The sequence below is a fragment of the Protomyctophum bolini genome (genome assembly GCF_963924005.1).
Source record: "Protomyctophum bolini genome assembly, chromosome: 11".
NCBI lineage: Eukaryota > Metazoa > Chordata > Actinopteri > Myctophiformes > Myctophidae > Protomyctophum > Protomyctophum bolini.
Window position 1 is genome coordinate 34,891,747 of NC_137872.1, and position 24,514 is coordinate 34,916,260.

At 44.9% G+C, this 24,514-nt stretch overlaps 1 protein-coding gene across 1 annotated transcript in view; it reads left to right on the forward strand.

The window, feature by feature from the left end:
- The window catches only part of spop (speckle type BTB/POZ protein), a gene marked incomplete at its 3' end in the record, with an annotated part of 56,575 nt that extends 33,212 nt beyond the window's left edge, over positions 1 to 23,363 (forward strand). Inside the window, 7 exon segments of the mRNA XM_080775161.1 lie at positions 6,199 to 6,379; positions 17,003 to 17,052; positions 20,241 to 20,249; positions 20,251 to 20,319; positions 20,322 to 20,366; positions 22,281 to 22,457; positions 23,319 to 23,363. Of these exon segments, the coding sequence (XP_080631287.1) occupies positions 6,199 to 6,379; positions 17,003 to 17,052; positions 20,241 to 20,249; positions 20,251 to 20,319; positions 20,322 to 20,366; positions 22,281 to 22,457; positions 23,319 to 23,363 (576 nt within the window).
- Between the last annotated feature and the right edge of the window lie 1,151 nt (positions 23,364 to 24,514).

Genomic DNA, 24,514 nt, shown 5'->3' on the forward strand with positions numbered 1-24,514 from the left:
ATCATGGACGGTGCGTCGTGTTGTCTCTGTTGTGCAAATAGGAGAACCTATTTATTTTATCTCTCAGGCAATAACGGCAGTTAGTTTCCCGTCTAGTATATATTGTTTGACTGAAAGCACGCGGCAAGACGCTGATTGTTCATGGAAACAAATTACCGCATGGAAATGCTAAACTTAAACATTCATTTCGACATTGTTTATTTGATATTGTTTGCAAAAGTGGCACTGCGCGGAGAATATTTCCTGTCTCGACTTGTTATTCTCACTAGCTAAGCATAAGTTCAGCGGCAATAAGCAACCTTTCCCCCACATTAATAAAACATGTTGTTTTGAACACAAATCTTCCATGGATAATTAACCCATTCTGACCTGAGATCAGATTCATACGAGGTTTCCACTGGACACACACTGGTCTGATTAACCCATTCTGACCTGAGATCAGATTCTAAAAATGTCAGTCGTTCTTCGATTTTTCAAAAATAGCAGACCTACAAGCGCGAAGCGCGCCACTCGGTGGCGCGCTATGAGCTTGTAGATCTGCTATTTTTCAATAGCTAAAGCATAACATGATGCTAACACCAACATGGGTTCCCGTTCAGAATGGGTTAAATACAAACGCAAATCCAATGACACCAAAAAAAATGGGAAAAATGGCTTGCATTTCATTTTAAGGAAGTGTAATAGTATTATCGTATTCCAGACACAGACACAGAAAAAAGAAAGAAAGGAAGGAAAACAAAGAACAGAAGTTGAAAATGAGACGAGGGAAGGTGAAGACGAGGTGCTGGCAACTTAATGAATTTCATTTGATAATTTCTTTTAGAACCATTTCACGCATGGCGAAACACCGTAAATCTATAAACAAACACACATTATAAACAGGCACAAAAGAGATTGATGCATAATGAATAAGTAATCTGCGCTCTGAAACTGTGTATTAAACTCAGCCTCCGCCTTGAGGAGCAGAGGAGAGGATTGGGGGGGAGATTCTTGTTGATCTCTGAAGAACTGTGAGGGTGAGGAGGTGAGGCGTTTACTCATACATGTTTGTGGGAATTTAATTAGACTGCTTATTCATTATCGTCCATGTTTGTTTGTTTTTACTTTCGCCTTAGCCCATTAAGACCTACAACACACATCTCTGTCACCTCAACTTTTAACCATTATTATAAACTTTTTTTTTTTTTTTTTTTTTATGGGTTTTTTTTGTGGCTTTCGCCTTTATTTTACATGGACTGACAGGAAATGGGGAGAGAGAAATGGGGGGGATGACATGCAGTAAAGGCCGTCGGGATCGGGAGTCGAACCCGCGGCACACTGCCAGACTGGATTACCAGCCAAGGTGCCCGGGACCGCTGAGCCACGGCCCAGGCACCATTATTTTAAACTTTTAGCTGTTGAAAAACAGCAGATCTACAAGCTCATAGCTCAGATATCTCAAATCTGCTCTTTTCTGCTCATTTCAATTTGTGCGAATCTTTGGATATATTATACTTTCACAGCGAACGTTTTTAACTCCTATCTTTGCTTCTGGAGGGCCCCTTGAACAACGTATTTTCAGATGGGGGTCGGCAGCCTTTTGGCATGAAAAGGTTTGAGCACCAATGGTATAGGAAACATGTCAGCATTTAGAAGAAGACATTTTGTAGAATCGACCTCATAGGTCTTAATACGTTAAGCAACCCCTCCTGTTTATTATCATTGTGTGCACTATACCATCTTTATGCTATGTATACTGTATGTGGTTTATCATCATCACCACCGCCACCATCTTTCTTCATGAGGAAGAAAAGGTGAGATGGAGGGTGGAGGAGGAGGAGAGAGGTGAGAGGGCGAGGGAAAATAATGCTGATATGTGCGAAGATGACAATGACTGTAGATGACAACTATAATGGTATGACGACTGTCAGTGCGGGCCAGTGTGTGCCCATGAGTAACCAGACGCTGTATAGTTTGTGCCTGGTTAAACAGTGAAATAATTGGTCAGGTTATAGGCGGTAATTAGGCTGTGCTGTGTGCCTTACACTGCATATGCGAGCGTTGAGATGTCTCTCACCGTGATAATTACCTACTGTGTTTATAACAACGCACACAGGAAATCTCGCTGACTGAATTCTTCGTTTAAGCATGTTTTTTTCCCCGTTTCTTTTTTTAGTTCCCACACCACACAGCCCTGAACCTTAAACCTGGTACCGTGTACCAAACAGGGCAGCAGTGGCCGCTAGAGCAAACGGAATGGGAACCGTATAACTGTTATGGTCTGGCTCCCTGCCTGTCCATCTTTCCACTTTGGCCGCTCCCCCCTCCCATTGCTTCTACACACACCTGTCTCCGACTGCCTCATCAGCCCAATTATTCCCTTCTCACTGTACTCACCTGTGCCAACTTCCCCTATCAAGCCTCCACCTATAAGACTGGACTCATTCTTCTCATTCTTTGCTATAGAGTATATAACCTATTGTTGGTGTGTTTTCCGGACTCCTGCTTTTCAGTAGATCTTTCCCCAGTGTTCCTCAGGTTTGATCTTCTGCTTGTTTTTTGGACTTTGATACGACTTACTCCTTTGTTTGCCTTTTTGACCTGCCTATGGATATTATCGTTTTTGTCCTGCCTGCTTCAGTTTATGTAAGCCTTCCCCTTAACGTTTTGTCATTATTAAACTCTTGCAAAGTACTTTGCCTGTGTTGCCAGCATTTGGGTTCTATACTTTGACACGCACCATAACGGTAACGTTCCAAGTTAACAATCCCCGGGGCTCCCAGATGGTTAGTGTTGAATTGTCCTTCAGCGAGACTCTGAACCCCTAATTGCTCCTCCTGCAGGTCGGTGCCTTGCATGGTGTACTGTCCACAATCTAGGTGAAGCGCTTCAAGTGCTATATTATATAAATGCACCATTGACCATTTATGTACCGTCCTCTCTCTAAAAGACATTGCTCATTCCAGCTCCAGCTCTGTTGAACTCATGGCCCTATACGGTACTGTATGCCCCTTTGCACTCTGTTTCCTCTCTCCCTTTCACTCTCTCTCTCTCTCTCTCCATCTCTACACTTACACGTACTGTACCTCCCACCACTCCACTCCTAATTAGTGTCTTATATGAATGGCTTTGTCTACGTTATGAGACTTCTTTACGCGTGTGTGTGTGTGTGTGTGTGTGTGTGTGTGTGTGTGTGTGTGTGTGTGTGTGCGCGTGTGCGTGTGTGTGTGTGTGTGTGTGTGTGTGTGTGTGTGTGTGTGTGTGTGTGTGCGTGTGCGTGTGCGTGTGTGTGTGTGTGTGTGTGTGTGTGTGTGTGTGTGTGTGTGTGTGTGTGCGTGTGCGCGCGTGCGTGTGCGTGCGGGGCCATGGATGCGCGTCAGTAAGATCTGCATCCCCTGGAGTGTGATTAATGGAGCCAGCTGCGGAGACCAGACCAGACTGTGGCGCGCACGCACGCACACACACACACACACACACACACAGAAAAAAATCCTACTCTCCACATACTCTGTACAGTGACACTGCTCAAAATGCTCCTTTCCATAGATAAGTCACATTATTTCCCCCCCCCCCCCCTGTGTCTCTCCCTCTCTCTGTCAGAAACGAGGCAGTGTTTATGATGAGAACCCTGCATCTCTGACTCAACATCACACCTAGACTCCCATTTCCTTATCTGTCCCCTGCCTTTCTCTCCCCCCCCCCCCTCCCCCCCCCCCCCCACTCACTCTTCATTCTCGCTCTCTCTTGCTTTTGTGCGCGCCTCTCCCCGTCTACTCCACCATCTTTATCTGCCCATCTCTCTCGGTGTATCTCTGCATCTGTATTCACTCACACAGTCCCCTTTCTATGTCTCTCTGTCTCTCTCCTTTCTCTCAGTTTCTCTTTTTACATCCACCCCCCCCTCCCCCCTCCACTCGTGCTGTCTTTTTTTTGTTGCTTTCTTTTTCATTCTATCCTTTCTCTCCTCCTAACCCTTCAAGGCTAACTCTCTCATACCTCCCTACGGGAGCAAACAAGGGTCCTTGACATTCAATTTCCTGCTTGCCATGCACTTTTTTATTGTATGCTTTTAACTCGTTTTTTCAGTACAGTTGGATGGATGGATGGATGGATGGATGGATGGATGAATGCAGAGGGGTCAGGCTTATGGGCTGAGCCTCTCGGAAGCAAGGTCACTTTCCCGGGATGTTGTAGGGATTTTCATCTGTAGCCGTGAACCAAACCCCTTTACTACAAAACATTGTAAATGTACCTGAGAACCTGTTAGCAGAGAAAGCAAAAAAAAATACGGTATTTTCTTTGTTTGTTTATCTGGTGTTATCTCTGGCTCCCAAAAGGCCATAACAAAAGTGTATAGATCATTGAGCGCCATACTATGAAGCTAAATTGCTACAGTAGGCTATACTGTATAGCCTCTGTCCAGTGCGTTAGTGAGTTCTCGCTAAAGCCCTTCCAGGAACGCCTCTGCTGCACACCAACAACAAAAATAATCCACTGTCGTTCGAGGGGTCGTTCGAGGGGTCTGAATAAGCATAACTACTTTGCTACTCACCGAAAAACAAAGACTGTGTCTATTCTCCAGGCTGGGAAGCCTCTCAGCTTTTCTGTATAATACATTTTAATTGTTTTACCCATTGACCCAGATCTGTATACGTAGGTCGCTCTAAATAACATATTTTATTTTATGCCTAGAAAATACTATAACAATATAATATACTAGTATATTATTCAGAGAAGGTGAGTTCCTGAGAGGCTTACCAGAGAGAGAAAAACACACAAAACAGTCTTTGTTTCGGTGAGTAGCTAAAGTAGTTATGCTTATTTTCTTTACTAAAGTTGGACCCCTCGCATGGCAATGTTTTGTTGGTGTGCAGCAGAGGCGTTCCTGTCAGAGAGAACTCGCTAACGCACTGCAGGGCTAGCCATACACTGTAGCTAGGTGACAGTGACATTTGTAAGTATTTACTTGGATTTGCTATCCAGTTTCAAAATGAAAACCATCAAGGGCCAAGTCAATCTAAGCTATAAGTAATTAGTCCATAATCATATACTGGTGTGTGCGGACAGTACATACAGTACATGTGTGTGTGTGTGTGTGTGTGTGTGTGTGTTTGCACTCAGTCCTGTTGAGAGGTGAATGAGTCTGGTTGACATTGTCTGGAACAGGTGGTGCAGTCAGTGGGGAAGACGTGCAGAGAACACGCTCACACACACACACACACACACACACACACACACACACACACACACACACACACACACACAGACACACAGACACACAGACACACACACACACACACACACACACACACACACACACACACACACACAGACACAGACGTCACACACGCGCTCACTCTCTCACGCTAGCGTTCACACACACAATATACTCGCAAATTGACTTGAATGTCCATTATCTCTCTTGTTTGAGACTATGCAAGCAGTCTGATAGAGTGAAAGGAGGAAGAATGGGGCCCCATATGGAGACGGCTGATGTATTGATTTCACCATTAATCACTCACAGCATGCTGGATTGATTGATGCACACTGTTGCAGGCTGTTCCGTCTGCATAATTCGGCGTATATATCTGACTTTTAGTTAAAGTTTTAAAGTTTAGACGATGCTGCGGGCACGGTTGTCAAATTGAAAACCTCATCTCCGTATGTGTTTTTGCACCAAGCCCCCCCAGAGCGATTGGCCAAACGTTGAAGCCGCCGAGCCCAGGTGCTTCAAAACGACACTGAGCAACTTCCATTGAAATGAACAGCTGGGGGCGGGGCTGTCGCTCCTGGTCCTTACCTCTCTAGTTTATAGTTTATCTATAACTCTATGGTTTGCGCGTGTGTATGTGTACGTTTGCATGTGTTTACGTATACCTGTTGTGACCGCCTCGTCACTACCCAGGGCAAGGAAGGACACAAGACAAGGCAGCTTCCTTAAGTTTGTCGCTTTATTCCTCCAAGTCAAGGGATTAACAATTTGAAAGCATCACAATAATAGTTTAAATATAGTTACACTGTCCGGACAGAGGCTCTCCTCAGTGTTTGTGGAGATGACCGATTTAACCTGTTGTGCCTTGATCAAGTCCATGATGCACAACAGGTGCGCAGCCACACCCAGCTCTGAGTCCCGTTCTAGTTTGACTCAGGCCAGGTGTGACTGCTTAAATCAGTCAACCTCCCTCTCACACCTGTGTTTGTTTGTTTTTTGCTGTATAGGTGAGCGTGGTGCAGGACTCTGTGAACGTCTCAGGCCAGAACACGATGAACACGGTGAAGGTTCCTGACTGCAGGCTGTCTGAAGAGCTGCATGGCGACATGTGGGAACACTCTGGCTTCAGCGACTGTTCTCTCTGTGTTGCCGGGCACACGTTTCAGCCACACAAAGCCATCTTAGCAGGTGAGATGATTAAAGCAGCCTTAACCCATTTAGGCCTGACGTCGAAAAAAAAATAAAAAAAAAATCTAAATCATGACAATTTTCGGCACGTTTGGCACATTTGAACGGTTTAAATAGCAGATCTACAAGTTCATATGAGCTTGTAGATCTGCTATTTCTCAATAGCTAAATTATAACATAATGTATGTAACCACCAAAAAGGGGTTCCCGCCCCAAAATGGGTTTTAATTTGCTGTGGTGGAAAAAAGTACTCACCTTTTTTTTTGCTTAACTAAAACTATCAATACTGCAATGTAGAAATCAACAAATCAACAAGTAAAAGTCCGGCATTCAAGTTGAGTAAAAGTATTGGCAACAAAATGTACTCAAAGTACCAAAAGTAGAGAGTACTCATTATTCCGAATGTCCCGTTTAACAAGTTTTCAAAATAATTTCACTTTCCTCAAATTTAGTACCAGAAGTGGTCTTTCTTTATACAAGAGGGAATATGAGAAGAAAGCTGTTTGTTCGCATTCATCTATGTGCTAAAGTTGGGATTTTGAGACCTGTTTTATACCATTCAATGTGAGGAGGAATGGAATCACAATTTTTATACTTCTGGGTTCTCAAGCACAGCGCACGGAATCAATACATAAATGATTGCCAATATTTGGACTTATGCCCAGGTATATAGTTACAGTAGAATACAACCACACGTTCTACTAGATTTCAACATTGCTCTCACGTGCACACGTATTTGTAACATACTGCACTGTACATGCACACAAACACGTGCACGGGGTATTTCTGAACAAGGTGTTGAGATATTGGCACCGTGATGACAGGCAGAATAATTTGGCGAAAACTTGCAGAAGTGGTAAGACTCTGCTGTGTCTCTGCGGAGGTGTGGAGGGGGCTCTTAATTATTGGATCTGTTGAAATGTGTGTGTGTGTGTGTGTGTGTGTGTGAGGAGCCCTTTTAATTATGTGCTACAGTGGTTTGGGGTCCTCCACTCTTATGCCACTCTCACTGTTTTGCTCTCTCTCTCTCTCTTTATTTAGCTCTCTCTCTCTCTCTGTTTCTACCTCTCTCGTCCCTCATGTGTGTGTGTGTGTGTGTGTGTGTGTGTGTGTACCTTGTACCTTGCCGAGGTCTATACCTGGTCTATACCTGTCCCCCCCCCCCCCCCCCCCCCCACACTCCGCCGTTCCCGTGACAACCCTCCCGGCCATTAATCGCCGTGTGGAGAGATGGACAGAGCGAGAGAGGATCAAAGGAACTATAGGGTGAAGCATGGCAGCCGCTGGAAAGCAGCTCAAATTGGCTGCTTATTGCCCGCATGTGCACTTTAGAATCACCATGTGACGATGTGTCCCCCATTTCTCTCTCTCATACTGTCTCTATAGCCCCCCCCCCCCCCTTTTTTTCTTTACTTTCCTCCTATCTCTCTCTCTCTCTCTCTCTCTCTCTCTCTCTCTCTTCATATTTCTCCACCTCTCTCTGTCTCTGTGTTGCTGCTGCTGCAGTATGAGCTCACCAAGATTGGGCTGCAACCGTCAAGCCTATATACCTTAGATCTGTTCCCAAAGCCTCGCCACAGACATTTAATTGTTGCTGTTGTTGTTATTGTTAGTAGAGTAGCTGAGACAAATATATAACCATATAAGTATTAAGTCCATCATTTATTCTGAAAAGGCATATCTGCCCCTGACCCCCTTTTAGCCATTATGCATACATTATGGATAATAATAATGGTTATTCGTCTGAGCTGCTCTACTGTACTCGTGTGTATATTTGTATACAGTATACTCACATCACAGGATCACACGCAATACTTTTAAATATAGTTTTTCTTTTGTAATCGATCGGAATCATAAAACACGGGACGTGATGTTCAGGCTGTCCATTGTGCCAATAGATGGTGTGGGCTCACATGAGATTTGCCTTGATGTTAAAGAGTGGCATTAGGAGGTGTATTTCTCAACTATAGGGTATGATGTCAATTTTGGGACAGCATCCTCGGTAGTGTGCCTTTGAATCAGCGGGTGTTTGGGCCTTCCAACACTATATACACCCTCATCAAAGGTGGCCAGCTAAAGGGTGATCAAGCCTTAGCTTGTGTCCCATGCTCCAATCATTGAGATTTGCCTCCCACGGGACTAAGCAAGGCAGGGGCGTCCTCTTCCCTGAGCCAGCCATGCAGCTGACCGCATACCTCATATGCCCTCATGTTTGAGGGGTTTGAATGGACTTCTCAGATGTGTGTGTGTGTGTGTGTGTGTGTGATGGGAGGGGGGGGGGTCATGTTCTTATAGCCCAGCAAGGGTCTTTCCTTTTAATCCAGGTAGATTGAACACAAACATGGCATGCTACTTATTTTACTGCTTGAGAAGCACAAGTGTGTGTGTGTGTGTGTGTGTGTGTGTGTGTGTGTGTGTGTGTGTGTGTGTGTGTGTGTGTGTGTGTGTGTGTGTGTGTGTGTGTGTGTGTGTGTGTGTGTGTGTGTGTGTGTGTTAATTAACTTTCTCCGTCAAAATTCAAGAAACTTTCATGATGACAATGAAAAGTTAATCCTACTTGATGTGACCGTCGAGCTCATAAAAAAAAACGTATTTCCAGCACAGCTCAAACAAAGTATAGTGGAGGAACGCTTGTAAGGAAGAGCACTCGTAAGCATCGTAAGGATAATATTTTAAATCCCTTCCGAGAGATTAAAACTATACCTAAACAACCAGAGTTTTGGCACTGTTAGTTTTTGCACTAGCAGTGACATACAGTAAGCTTGTTTTTTTGTCTCGCAAATAATTGAAAGGCAGACGAGTGACAGCAGGATCCTAAACTAAAGCAACGCGCAACATATATGCCACATATGTCGCTTTGAAGTGTCACATGCCGCTCCAAAGCGACATATGCCGCTCAATAGCCATATATGGCGCTTTGCCTTAGCCACCAGTCTGTGACATGCCACCGGCCAGAGACACCGGCATCTCGCCCACTGCGACACGCGGCCGCCGGAGACACCGGCATGTTGCTGCTCCAAAAGGTGCCATGTATTAGGAAGAGACACTATATCAGTAAGAAGGTGTCATTTATTTTATTGCTTGCTCTTTCCCCACGGCCTCCTCTCGGTGCAAAGAAAACGGCACTTGCCCAATGCAATATATTGATCATCTGGGCCACATTGTTTAACCTTGATGTGGAGTCCCTCAGTCCCTCAGAAATGGCGTCTACAGTACCATATACAGTACCATGTTGAACATGAGCTATATTGTGTTGATTTCGATGGAAACGGGGGGGATCAGGTGCCAATGCTGCTCGGGCATCATTCACGTCTTCCTCCTGTAGCTTTAATAGCTCCTCGTGTCCAACAGTTAGCCCGTCTTATCTTGACACATCGATTTATTCACATGCTCATTAGTGGAATTATTATTTTAAACTGCATATAAAAGCATGAAAGAGAGACGCAGCGGCAGTAGGGATGTGTGCCGCGCACTGGGAGTCCCATTTGGATCTGGTAAATATCATATTAATAATAATAATGATGGTCTACTGTATATACAGAGACTGGAATGCCAGGAGGCCTAAGGGACAGTTTTTACATGAAAGTGGTATAACAGAATAGGCACGATGCTATACTTATTATTTTTCTCTCTCCGTACATTCTCAGATTTATCTCCCCCTCTCTCTCCTCACCACTCGTCTTTCTTTTTGGACAGCACCATCAACGTTATGTTTTTATACTGATATACCGGCATAATCAAGTGTTGAAAAGTGTTGCAAAAATAGCCACTAGAGCACAAAAACAATTTATATTTCATCGCTATCCGTAGCATCTTAATCCCCATGATACGAAAATGTTACTAAAAAAACTGTTTTGGCGCGTCTAAACGTTAAGCGATACAGTAGTTGCTCTTAGCAGTATGAGCTTTTGATTTCAAGTTATGCATCTGGCTAGAAGGTAAGTGGCACTGCCTTTGGTCGAAGAATGACACAGCTCGTCCCGTGTACTGGTGGTGGCTTATATTTGCGCTCTCATTTGCAAACAATCTCCAACGTAAAACTGTATGAAATGAAGCATGAATACATGTATACAAACAAAAAACATGAACATTGTACGACATGACAAAGGGAATGTCCATATTGGCCGACAAACGGAACACAACTGGAATAGAATCAAGACATCAGTCAACATATAAACATGAGGAAGACAAGACACTTGAAGTAACGTATTCACATATTACAGACGTTTAGCAAAAGGGAAGCTTGTTCCATCCCGCGACACGCTCAAACAGTACGCTCCTTATGTGAGAGGAAGTGTATCAGTGTAACACGCTTGTGGCTTGCTGTGAAACTACACCTTATATAGAGTTCCAGCTTGACCAATTAGACCTTCCGGTAGAATACATATACATGACTAACTCAAGTTCATAACAAATAAATTCTATAACAATAAATAAGCAAAATTACAATACATTATGGCAGCGACACTCCCACCAAATCACCTGGGATTTATTATCACCTTAATACACATTTGGAAAATCCATATTCATAGAAAGAAAATCATGAACGCTTAAATTCTGCCTCAGCAGAAGCAACCCTATTTACTTTCAAAGGGTGTACAATAAACTATAAACAATTACTCTTTGAAGATGCTTTATCAAATATTTCCCTTTTACATCCATTTGCAAAGCAGACATACAGTACATGTGGGTGTGCGGATAATTATTCAAGTACAGAAGTGACTACAGTTCTCTCATTCTAAATGTTGACAGACTCTGAAGGAGCATGTTGGTGTACCGTAATGTGGACTTTAGATTTATATTTTCCATTTTAAAGGACATACCTGTGTATATAAGTTTGGAACCCTTGACCTTGAAATGTGTTTAAGCAGTCAATTGTGTTATATATAAATAACTATCTTTAAGTGCAGATAAATAAAACGGGATTTACCAGGGAGATAGTGGCTTCAGTTAAGCGTCAACACTTAACAAACAACCTTGCCAAACATGGTGGCTCACTATTGTGTCTCACTTTGTCGAGCAGAACATTTAAAGCAATGAATTACTTTCAGGTGGTCTGCCAAGTCTTCCTTCTCCCACCCTGACATGTCCTCTGTGGAACTATTTTAATTTGACCTTTTTTTCTTCCTCTTTGCATTCTCCACTTCTCATCTTTGCTTTCCTCCCACCATTCTCTTTTCCACCTTGATCCTTTGCCATTGTAGGCTGCTTTCTACCTGCTGCCGCTTCCTGGGTTTTTTTTTAACAGAAGCAGGTGGTCTCTTAACTTGAAGGGTGAAGGCTACATTTTGTTAAAGGCCCACTGTACTCAACACATTGACGACGTTGCTTCAATTGCTTTACTTTTGCACCTTCTTCATTTTAGCTTTAGGCTTGACTTCCTATATGCGTTGCTTTATGTCAATTTCTCTGCTGAATTAATGCTTCACTCTGCTGTTCTACTTCCTTTCTCTGCTCAACACTTGTGGCTTCACCTTTCTGATAGGCAAGACCCTTGATTTGTTGAGCATGGCTCGTCAGACATGTAATGGCTTTGGCATCTCCTTCCCAATCAGATATCTCATTGAGGCGTGGTAACGTCCCTTCTTCCTTTGCATCCTTTGTGTGGTAAATGGTGCATTTATATAGCGCCTTTATCCAAGGCGCTTTACATAGATTGTGCATTACATTCACCCATTCACACACCGATGGCAGCAGAAACCATGCAAGGCACCAACTAGCACACCGGGAGCAATCAGGGGTTCAGTGTCTTGCTTAAGGACACTTCGACAGTAACTCTGGGGGAGCCCTGGTTAGAACTGGCAACCTTGCGGTTCCCATCCAGGCACCGCCACCCACATGTTATACACGTGGCCGGGGCCTTTCCTTCTTTTGCCACTGTGTTGTACACCTTGACCTTGTGAAGTTCTGGATCATTATCAGTGACCTCTTCCACTAAAACCTCCTCTGTGGGTATAGCTCTCCTTTCCATATAAAGTCTGGGCTATAGTTTGGTTTGAAGCTTTGAAGCTTTTCTGCTCTTTGAATCTTAACTTGTATTATTATGAACAACATGTCTTGTAACCAGTATGGATTTGTCCAAATTGTGACACATATCAGGCTCTGGACTATCAATTATTCTGTATGGCGTCATAAACATTGCTCAATTCAACTATAGCTTGTGTTCAATTTAAATCATGTGTCCTTGTAAGGATGCAAATTGATGCGTTGTTTATGACAGCCCTTTTAGTCGCCCTAGCTTGAGCCTTCCAACAATCATAAACATGGTCAAATTGACCAAACAATCCTTGAGACTTTGTAGCAGTTGCTGCATCTTTACTCTGTTGTGCCTTTCCATTTGTTTGTGACATTTTCAAATTCACACTTATTAACAACCAGTAATGAAACCAAAATCATTTCTGTCTTAGGCTACTGTATTAATTAAATACTTTAAAACTTTGACCAAACAAAACACACCTCGCTGGCTGCACTTAGCCAAAGGGAATGAGGAAGTCCATATTGGCCGACAAACGGAACACAACTGGAATAGAATCAAGACATCAGTCAACATATAAACATGAGGAAGACAAGACACTTGAAGTAACGTATTCACATATTACAGAAGTTAAACAACCTTGTTCCATCCCGCGACACGTTCAAACAGTACGCTCCTTAGTGAGAGGAAGTGTATCAGTGTAACACGCTTGTGGCTTGCTGTGAAACTACACATTATAATCAGTTCCAGCTTGACCAATTAGTAAAATACATACATGACTAACTCAAGTTCATAACAAATAAGTTATATAACATAAATAAGCAGCGACAGTAAGTCATTATTATGACGATAAAGAAATAGCACGCTGTCAAAGCAGCACAGACTATGTGGCCAATGGACTTTATCATTATTATTGTGAACATTTGAATATTTTAACCGTGTCACATTTTCTTTTATTAGCAATACACAATGTATTATTACATGTGCCCCGCAGCTACAATCATTCCATCACGTTCCAAGTGTTTTAATAGCTTGTATCAACGTCAAGCCTTTTCTTGTAAGGCCTGTAGAAAGAATATTAACTCTAGCAAGGCAGGCGTATTTGTATGAGATGAGCAATGAGTCCTGCATCCACTTTTCACGATATGAATTGTCACGGGACCTGAAATATGTGTGTTGCGGTAGAGAGTATACAGTATGAGTATCTCTAAAACGCAACCGTTGGGTGTGTGTAGTTTTGTCGAGAAAATGGAAAGGGAAAAAAAAAAACAAGTAAATTAGGATTCACTGCCCACTTAGTTTCTAACTAGGCTGTGTGTTTGAACTTAAATCGCTTCTAGTGTGTGTGTGCGACTCTGGGGGGCTTAACCGTATCTCTCTTCAGCAGCAAACAAATGGCCACACACACACACACACACACACACACACACACACACACACACACACACACACACACACACACACACGTATTGTGTAGCTTTAAGGCAAGTGCCCTGGCATCGCGTTTTCCTCTCCACGCAGCAGGCTCTCAGGAGCATTCCGTTAAAGACCAGACAGAGGCAGAGGTACTGTAGTAGTAGACGACGCAGGCCGTCCTGACAGCCCCTCTGAGGGAGGCACTGTGGGGGCCAGAAGGACGACACAGCGACACATACAGTGTATAAATAAGCAACACGTACAGTATATAAATAATATACAGTACAGCACACTCCCCTGTCCCCCCACAGGATGTATGTACCCTGGAAAGACCCCCGGACAGGCTCTCTCTCTCTCTTTGCCACTGAGTGGGTTTGATTGATTGATTGATTGATTGAAATATCTATTAACGGTTTGCAGAATTGCAGTACATTTCAAGCACAAACTCAATACAAAGACTGTTAACTGTGAGTGGGACGACCCAATTAAGCATTACACTTGTTTACAAGAGGGTCCGTCCACCTTGTTCAATTCATCAAAAACATTTAGAGACGTACTACAAATAGACACTTATATGAACAGAACGGGAATTCATCATATTAAAGGGAGGTAAAAAGGGAAAATAAACATATACAGTGAGGGGAAAAGGGGGTGGGGGGGGATTCCGATTTTACGGAGGCCGCAGTTTCGAATTGCAGCCGTCCGTAGGCGCCCTTTGAGAGCGGTTTTTGTCTTAATGACTGTTGGACTGAGGAATGAACCAGACCCAGTGTTGTGGTTGTTGGGCTCAGTGTGTGGGACTGTACTACCTACCGTACACCTGATTTATACTTTTGTTGCACACAGAGGATATCAGATCTACAAGCTGTAGATATTCTGCGAGTTATGAGCTTATATCTTGCATGACTAGGTATAAATCTGGCTTTTCTCACCTTTTTAGCGCAGTCCACAGGCATGGCAGCATTTCAGCAACATATAGAGTATAGTTCACTGTAAAATCACTGTTAACAATTTTCAAACAAATTCTAAAAAACTGAGAAAACAACATCTATTTTATTTTTTTATTTTTTTCCCCCTGGAAATAAAAAACGGCTGGGTTTCCGAGGCTATAGTATACTCGCCTGGCAGGAACAATCTCTTTGAAAACCTGTGTTAAAGTGTTTCTGATTGTGCCGCCACAAAATGCACTCGAGAAGTGAGATCGACGGACCCTGCATGGGGGGGGTCGCGGAACGGTCTGCGATGTTTTTGCCTCCCCTAAAATGTCATTACTGCGTACAGTACGCCACTGGGACTATCAGTCCGTTTGCTTTCCCCAGGTTGGCAGAGGGACTGTGTATAGCGCCCAGCATTACATTTCAGACAATTGACACTGGGTGAATCGAGGGACATAAAAGACATAAAATCGTACACTTTGAAATGTGTCGTGACCGGCAGCACTATATGAGCAGAGATGTGCTATACAGCCAATGACGGCACAGGACCTGAGGGGGCGCCGCCGACGGTGCTTCAGCTCTGAGCCAATCCACATCGACGACGCACAGGTGCTCGTTATTAAGCGGCGGAGCAGCCAGGTGCTCGTTATTAAGCGGCGGAGCAGCGGCGTGTTGCCCTACGACGCACATGCACGTCTTGCCCCGGTGGTGGCGCTGTGTGACAGGACAGAACAGGGGGACATACAGTACAGTACATGGGTGTCTGTCTGATATAGATGATAGATAGATAGACCTTTAACTGATCCCTGTGGAAACATCCAGGTGCCATAATAAACACTGTTGACATTGCAGTGTTACAGTTCTGCTGGATCAGGAAACATAACGGGTATACTTTCCGACCTCGAAATTGAAAGTCATGCTGTGCGAAGTCAATTTATTATATAATAATAGAAATACTTTTTTTTATCAAAGGCATCGCTTGATAAAGACATGCCAAGCAGGCAGGCAGCTCACCTTTTGCAGTTTGCGTAACTTTTTGGTTTTCTGTCATCATTGTCAGTCATCCGTATATCCCTCTCTCCATTGCCCCCTGTGACCGACCGTGCACTATAATAAAGACATAACTGTGTGCTGAGACACCTCAGTTAACAAAAACGGAGGTAAAAAGTTCCTATACCCATGCACCACTGTGGAGAAATGGGGTTTAGAATCCTCCGCGGTATACCCGAGCGCTCCAACAAACACAATGGGTTCTGTTTGTGGGAGACGGAGAGTGTAGAGACCTTTTGTTCTCGTGGTGGTTGATTGAGAGAGTACCTTTTTCCAGCTGACTGGCTTTGTGCAGCAAACGTGACCCAAAAAAGGGAAATGAGGAATGTCCAGACGAAAGGTTAAAGTTGAAAAAAGTTGAGGTGTAGAACAAAAACCAGACGTAAAAAACTGTGAACCTCCAATCAACAACACCTGGCCCTCTCTGATGGTCAGGTATTTCTGTCCTCTCTGCCACGTCTGTAGGGGGTGACAAAGCACACTAACAGGAATGTTAGACATGGCATGATGGCACATACATGATGTGATGGCCTATTGTAGATCGGCTCCTACAGAGAGGCTGTTCTTTGTCACTGCACTAGCCATCCATATACAGGTTGGTCTGTTAACAGTGTTGTTGAACTATGAGGAATAAGGTGTTCCTCCGCCATGTTTGTGCCATACTGTATATCCTCCCAGCGAGGCTCCTCTATGGCCACGTGAAAAGAAAGAAGCAAGTTATGTCATGTGTATTGGAGTGGTTTCAAATGTACCATCCCTCTGACCGACCAGTAGGGGTCAGCAGTGACAAGATTACAGTGTGTAAGTGTGTGTGCCGAATTCGGGAATTGACATTGGGAGAAAAAAATGCTAAGCAAAAGAATCATACAAACAAACAAACAAAACTAAACACATAAGTACTGTACGTATATCTCTATCTAATGATTATTTTGTATTCTCTTTTTCCCTCTGTTTTAACCCATTTTGGGCGGGAACCCGTTTTGGTTGTTTTAACTAAGCATTAGTTAGCTATTGAAAAATAGCAGACCTACAAGCTCATAGCGCGCCACTGAGTGGCGCGCTACGAGCTTGTAGGTCTGCTATTTTAGAAAAACCCATGAAAATGTGGCACAAATCTTTGAATATATATTCTTTCAGAAGACTTTATTTATTTCGACGTCGGGCCTAAATGTCTTAACGTATTCTTTTCTCTCTCCTTCTCTCTCTGTGTCTCTCTCTCTCTCCATCTTTCTCTCGTCCTGTCATCAGCCCCAGTGTTCAGTGCCATGTTTGAGCATGAGACGGAGAACAGTAATAAGGTGAGCGTGAGAGTGCTGACACCGCCGTGATCTCCTTCTCTCTCCTCTCTCTCTCTCTCCCCCTGTTTTCCTTTTTTTAGTGGCGCGAATTATCCTCAATACTTTGTCGCCCTCCTTGCTCCGTGTTGCATCACACACACACACACACACCGTGTGTACCGGGCGGGTTCACCTTTCGCAAAACAACGCCGAAGCCTGATTTATATACTTCCATCGTGCAGCGCCGAAACCGCACCGCGCCGCACGGCACGGTGTGTCACGCGACAAAATTGCGACACACACACGGCATACGACGAAGAATAAATCAAGTCTTAAGCACGTGTCTCTGTATAAGTTCAAATGCACTGCTGTAGGCACATGGGGGGGTGGGTGGTGGGGGGGGGGGGTGCAGTAAAAAAACTGTGGAAGCACAGTGTTTTTTTTTTACAGCAATATCATGTGACTGGTGTTAATTAGAGAGAGATCTTTATATACGTTTTGTTTGCATGCATGCTTGCTGCTCGTTGTCTGTGTGCAGGCTCGTGTATACGCACGTGCGCTCGATTATCTCAAATGTGCATATGTCCTCTGTCCTCGAGTTTTAGGGTTGCGTGCGTGCGTGTGCGTGCGTGCGCGTGTGTGTGCGTGCGAGAGAGCCCCCCCGTGCCACACTGTGGGTCTCTCGCTCATCTGATAGGCGCTGGCGAGATTGAACCTTGGTGATTTAGAGGCCGTGTCAGCGGAATATTGATGTCTTCGCCGCTCGAATGGGGAAATTATAAAGCACAGAGCCAGGAAATGCATCTTAACCCATTCTGAACGGGAACCCATTTTGGTGCTAGCATCATGTTATGCTTTAGCTATTGAAAAATAGCAGATCTACAAGCTCATAGCGCGCCACCGAGTGGCGCGCTACGAGCTTGTAGGTCTGCTATTTTTGAAAAATCGAAGAACGACTGACATTTTTAGAATCTGATCTCAGGTCAGAATGGGTTCATCAGACCAGTGTGTGTCCAGTGGAAACCTCGTATGAATCTGATCTCGGGTCAGAATGGGTTAATTGCTGTTTAAGTGGGCGTCTTCATCAGAGAGAGAGAGAGAGAGAGATGGTGGGCCGTGTCCCCATGCGATACAGGGGAAACAGATAGATGGCTTAACACATTCTGCACGGGAACCCCTTTCTGGTGTTTCAAGCATTTATGTCATACTTTAGCTATTGAAAAATAGCAGATCTACAAGCTCATAGCGCGGCACTGTCGCGCTACGAGCTTGTAGATCTGCTATTTTTTGAAAAGTCGTGAAAATGTGGCGCAAATCTTTGAATATATTCTTTCAGAGCAAACGTTTTTAACTCAAATCTTTGACATATTTTCAGATGGGGGGTCCGCAACCAAATACAGATAATTCCTGGGGGGGGTCCTTGACATGAAAAAGGTGCTCACATGTCACCGCTGATATAGGAACAGAAGGTTTTTCCAGAAAACTGTCAGGGTTTAGTTAGAAGGCATTTTGTGGAATGGGCCTCATTCATATAGTCTAAATGGGTTAACACTCCTCTGCAGCACTCTATAGAGGAGAGACAAATGAGCTCATAAAGGAACCGCTCTAACAGAGGACTGCTTTGTGAATAGAGGCGTGCCATGCTGCTACTGTAACTAAAAGCAGTCGCGTATCTATTGCAACTGAATCCTTATTTATTTAAAAAAAAATACCCCACTGGGAGTCACTCAGATTTTTTTATTTCCATTTGTGTTATTTGCTGGGCTGTTTTGCATTCTTTTTACGCTTTGCATTATTATATCTTCTGTTTTGCATCATCTTCCGTTTTGCATTATCTTAAAAAAAGAAAAAAGAAAAAGAAGAAAAGATTCCAAACACATGTGCCGCCCCGGCTAACAAGAACCAAACCAGAGGAGAAATTTGTCAAGCATACACCTTCTGTCCGCACCCTCCCCTCCCCCCCCCCCCCCCACCCACCCACCCACCCACCCCCCCCCTCACTTTACTGGCTTGTCTATTCAAATGCCATAGGCCAACGGAGCAGCTGCCTTCCATCCAACCAACGATGCACAGCAGGCCAGAACGAGGAATGTTATTTCTCAAGATGTGTGTGTGTGTGTGTGTGTCGGATCTGTTTCATGATTACTGGACTGTGCTGAAAATTCTTTCTATTTGCTTTGACGATTGAAAGGAGTGGAGGAGCGCGTTTGCGTGTGCGTGCGTGCGCGTGTGTGCGCGTGCGTGCGCTCATAACAGAGGCTCCGAAAAGAACGGGAGGCTCCAAACTTTGCCTCCATTATTATTTCCCAGCTGTGTGCGTGAGTTTGTGTGTTGGCCGTTTAAGTTGTTGTCGAACGGTCAGAGGAGGACATAAAACGCACTAAGCTGTCACTACACCCAGTCTGACCCTGCTAAAATGTACTTGGTCACCGTGGCAACCGGTTAAAGCAGTGTTATAATTGGTTTAGCGCTATGTTCTTCCCCCCTGAAAGGTTTCAGGTTACCGCTACCATGCCGACAAGCGATAAAAAGCGTGCTCGGGCTGCCATGGCCGCAGGCCACTCATTCAAGGAACCAATGCCGAGGATTAATTTCCAGGAATCGGCTGGAGAGATTTTTTTTTCTTTCTCTCCCCTTCATATAAACCTCACAGTATACTTTTCAGTTCAGCCAAAATGTGTCGAGACTTGGCTGTAAGTATTTTTCTTTCCTGCGTGTAGTGCCCTTTTGAAACATTGCCCTATAATGTGTCACGTTCTGGTTGGTGTGGCGAGGACCACAAATGCAGGACAGCAAGGCAGGCATTATAGTTCAAAATCCAATATTGGGGATTTATTACAAGAACTGAGAAAACATCACAAACACAAACTACAACACTGAACATGAAGTGACGCCAAACAATGACTCGACAAGGACTGACTGGGGAACAAGACTAATACACTGTATACACAAGAGGGCTGATTACACATGAGAAACACCTGGGGAAGACAAGAACAACCAAAACGACTAGAACACAACGTAGAAATACAACACCTAGACGAGCAAAGTCTGTGACTGACTGTGACAATATGCATGAGAGTGCCAATGTCTGCACTGTACAAGATGACCGAGTCCTACATTTTGTTGTTGTTGTTGTTGTTGTTGTTGTTGTTGTTGTTGTTCTTCTTCTTCATTCTGCCATCCTCACCAACCCTGTCCTCCTTGTTCAGAACCGTGTGAGAGATAAATGAAGTGGAGCCAGGTGTCGTCAAAGAGACGACGTGCTTCATCTACACAGGCAAGGCTCCCACGACCTGGACAAGATGGCAGACGACCTGCTGGCTTCTGCTGACAAGGTATAGACACTGTGTGTGTGTGTGTGTGTGTGTGTGTGTGTGTGGGGGGGGGGGTGTGTGTGTGTGTGTGTGTGTGCTTCTGTGCATGCATTATTACATTAATTTACTCACGGGGATAAATGCATGCATAATGTAGCAAAAAATTAAACCCACTGAAGTAAGTATACCAGGTGTTGCCACCTTCACACCACATAAACACACACACGCGCACGTGCGTGTGCACGCAAGCACACGCACACACACACATGCAAACACCACTCCCGTGCGCACATCCGTGTACAAACACTTATGGACCATGAAATGTGTCCCTTAAACTCTGAGAGAGGAAGTTTTAAAAGAGTTAAAAGAACACTGAAGGAGTGTGTAGAAGTACAGTACACATAAAGAAGAGCACAGTGAAATCCTCCTGTTGTATACACGCCATTTTGTAAAGAACTTGGGCCCCTTCCCTATACTTCCTTCACAGGTGTTACCTGTGATGACACTAATGAAGGCTCTGTTCCATTCTGGTCAAACAGAGCAAGGGTGCTGCTATTGTGCATGTTGACTCATTGGAAACACTCTGCTAACACCAGTGTGTCTCAAAGTGTCCTTGAGTGGGTTCCAAATGGTCCCTGTACAGGTCTGTAACTCTGAGAGTGGACAAATTGAACCAAATGGACACTTCGGTTCCATTTGTACACTCTCAGAGTTATGGGGGTCCTTGAAATCATGGTATCATCGGTAACACCTGTGAAGAAGTGAGAGTTATTCTGTGTGCATATATATATAGCCCATATTTGGGACCCCGTAAAGGTCCATTTGGTTATGTGGATAAATAAACTGAGGATTTCACAGTGTGTACTATATAGCTTACACAGCATTGAGGTCTTTGAGGACGGCCCTCTACTCTGACCCCTGGGACTGTTCAAGGATTTCTGTCCATTGTTGGCAGACGTCCATAGTGTCCATACATCACACCTCTTTTCACCGCAGCCACTCTATGGCCAACACCGAGTTTCTTCTTCTTCTTCTTCGTTACGCTCGGTTCCCAGACGCCCGTAAATGTATCCAATTAACGGCGTCCGCACGGAGAGCCGGGCAAATATAAAAGCTTGAGAGGGCCCGGGGGTGGTGGAGTGGGGTGGGGGGGGGGGGGGGGGAGGGCGAGGGCGAGGGGGGGGGGTGCTCATCAAGGTCACGCTAATCCTTTTTCTTCATACGGTCTCTCTCTCTCTATGGCTGCGCAATAATCAGAGGCACTCTACCGTTTGGTCTCAGCCAGGAGAAGACTCTCATGCATGGCCTCAGTCCCCATTATTTCTATATGTGTACTGTGCATTTGTATGTGTGTGTGTGCCCTCCTCCCTCCCTCAACCCACCCACCAGAGAGAAAGCTCTGGGGAACCAGTTTTCAGTGTTTATAGAGTCCTCTCCGTTGCAACGGTCTTCTTCACCCCCCCCACCCCCCCTAGCCCTCGTCTTTCCTTCCGTTGACACTACAGTGGAATAATTTGCTGTTTCCAAATCGTTACACGGCGGTGTGCTGTGTGCGGTCGGGGATGACGTGGCGCTATATACAGAATGGCTAATTTATAGTTTACGCATAGCCTGTAATATTTCCTTTTCTCATTTCTCTCCTCTGTTATTTCTCTCTCTCTCTCTCTCTCTCTCTCTCTGGCTGGCTGTCGGTATGCCCTAGCCCATTTTGAGCGGGTACCCCTTTTGGTGTTATAGCATCATGCTATGCTTTATAGCTATTGAAAAATAGCAGATCTACAAGCTCGTAGCGCGCCACCGAGTGGCGCGCTACGAGCTTGTAGGTCTGCTATTTTTGAAAAAAAAATCGAAGAACGACTGACATAGAAACATAGCTTTTTCAGAAAACTGTCAGACAACTGTCAGACAATTTTAGAATCTGATCTCAGGTCAGAATGGGCTATAGAGAGGTTGAAGGTGATGTGTGAGGATGCATTGTGTGTGTGTGTGTGTAGCGGTCTGTCTGTTGGAGACCGAACGCCGCAGACGTTGTTCTCATCCTCACGGCTGACCTGGGATCAGCTGAAGACACATGCACGCCGCCGTGGCGTGGACTTCATCAACCAGCGAGTTGTAGCGTTTGACCACACTCATCCATCTTCTGAAGCACTTCCACACACATATGCAAATATGATCTTTTTTTTTTTTTTTTACCCTGTTACTCAAAGCGCGTACACGCGCACAGCACACACACACACACACACGCACGGCGCACGCGCACTTTAATTTTTTCAAATGAAGTCATTAATTTTCCGCGGGAGCAATCTTTGCCTCCCATGGAAATTTAATTTAATTCCCACATCAGCCCATTTTGTGCTGCCATATCACATTGGGCCATTTAGCGATGAACCTCTTCCGCTGATGTTAATCATGTTATGGGGGCTCGCGCTACAGTTTGGGGTATATAAGATGGAGCCTATTAACGGCCTGCACCGGCCAGCTGCCATATTTATGTTCAGGGCCGAAATGATTGATCTTGTGTTCCAAGCGGCCTGTTAACCCATTGTGGGCGGGGAAGCCCCTCTTGGTGTTATATATAGCACTATGTTATATGCTTTATAGCTATTGAAAAATAGCAGATCTACAAGCTCATACGAGCTTGTAGGTCTGCTATTTTTTTTCAAGAATCGTGAAGAGTGACATGAGAGTGTTTGAGAACGACTTGAAAAACGTCGCTTTTTCAAGAAAGCAGTGCAGGGTTTAGATTAGAAGACATTTGGCCGAATCGTTCCCAGAGTCAAAATGGGTTAACACTAAGCTTTGCTCTTAGCCCTGAGCATCCATACACTGTACTTCCAATGCGTTGCGTCCCCCCGCGTCCTCTCTCCACGCCGTCTCAACCTCATCTCGCCATCTCCCTCCCACCCTCCCTCCCTCCTTCTCTCCACTGCCACTGCCTCATGCTTCCCCTCCTCATTCTCCTTCTCCCCCCAGAAACCTCATGTGTGCCCTGAGGTGTTCAGTAATGCAGATTTCTAGCCCTGCCTAATCCCTGTCATTAATTGTGGTTATGGTGGGGCCTTATGACAGTTTAATTTGTGTGACAGTGTGGCGGTGTATATATTGTTGCGCCCCGCTGTTGTTTTGCGGAGAGAGAGAGAGAGAGGTGGAAATTGGCCACGGGGGACTCCTCGGCGGCTAGCAAAGCGCTATCAACCCTCCTCCTCTCGGACATCGACGGCAAACAAGAGCAACAAAACAAAAATCAATATGGAGGACGAATATAGAAAACAAACGACACGGAGGAACCAATAACACTCCTCCCTCCCTCGCCGCCTGCCGCCCTCCCTCCCTCCCTACCTCCCTCCCTATACCTCCTTCCTTCCTCCCCTCCTCTCTCCCAGACCGGACTTCACAAGCAAGCGTATAACCGCCATGATAAGACCGATAGCGACCACGTCTCCCTCTCTCTCTCTCTCCCACATATTCCTCCTCTCCTCCTCCTCCTCCTCCTCCTCGCCTGCATCTCTCCATGATCCCGTTCCTCTCTCTCTCTCCCAGACAATCGATGCTTCATCTTAACCCATTCTGACCTGAGATCAGATTCGTACGAGGTTTCCACTGGACACACACTGGTCTGATTAACCCCATTCTGACCTGAGATCAGATTCTAAAAATGTCAGTCGTTCTTCGATTTTTCAAAAATAGCAGACCTACAAGCTCGTATCGCGCCACTCGGTGGCGCGATATGAGCTTGTAGATCTGCTATTTTTCAATAGCTAAAGCATAACATGATGCTAACACCAAAATGGGTGCCCGGTCAGAATGGGTTAACCAACCTAGCATGCTCTCCCTCCTCCTGCTCTCTCTCTCTCTATTGTCGTTCTGCCGTCCACTTCAGTTCCTCCTCGCCTGGGTTCTTTTTCCTTTGGGCTTCCATGCCCTGCTGCTCTGTGAGGGGACAGAGCACTGCTTTCCAGCTGTGACTGATCTCTCTGTGCCCTTTTGCTCATGGGCTTTGCCAGCTCAGGCTTGGCTCAAGAGCCATTACAAGGATCAGGGGTTCAGGGTCCTCAGCAGGGAGTATGGGTCAGGGGGTCTGGTGTGTGTGTGTGTGTGTGTGTGTGTGTGTGTGTGTGTGTGTGTGTGTGTGTGTGTGTGTGTGTGTGTGTGTGTGTGTGTGTGTGTGT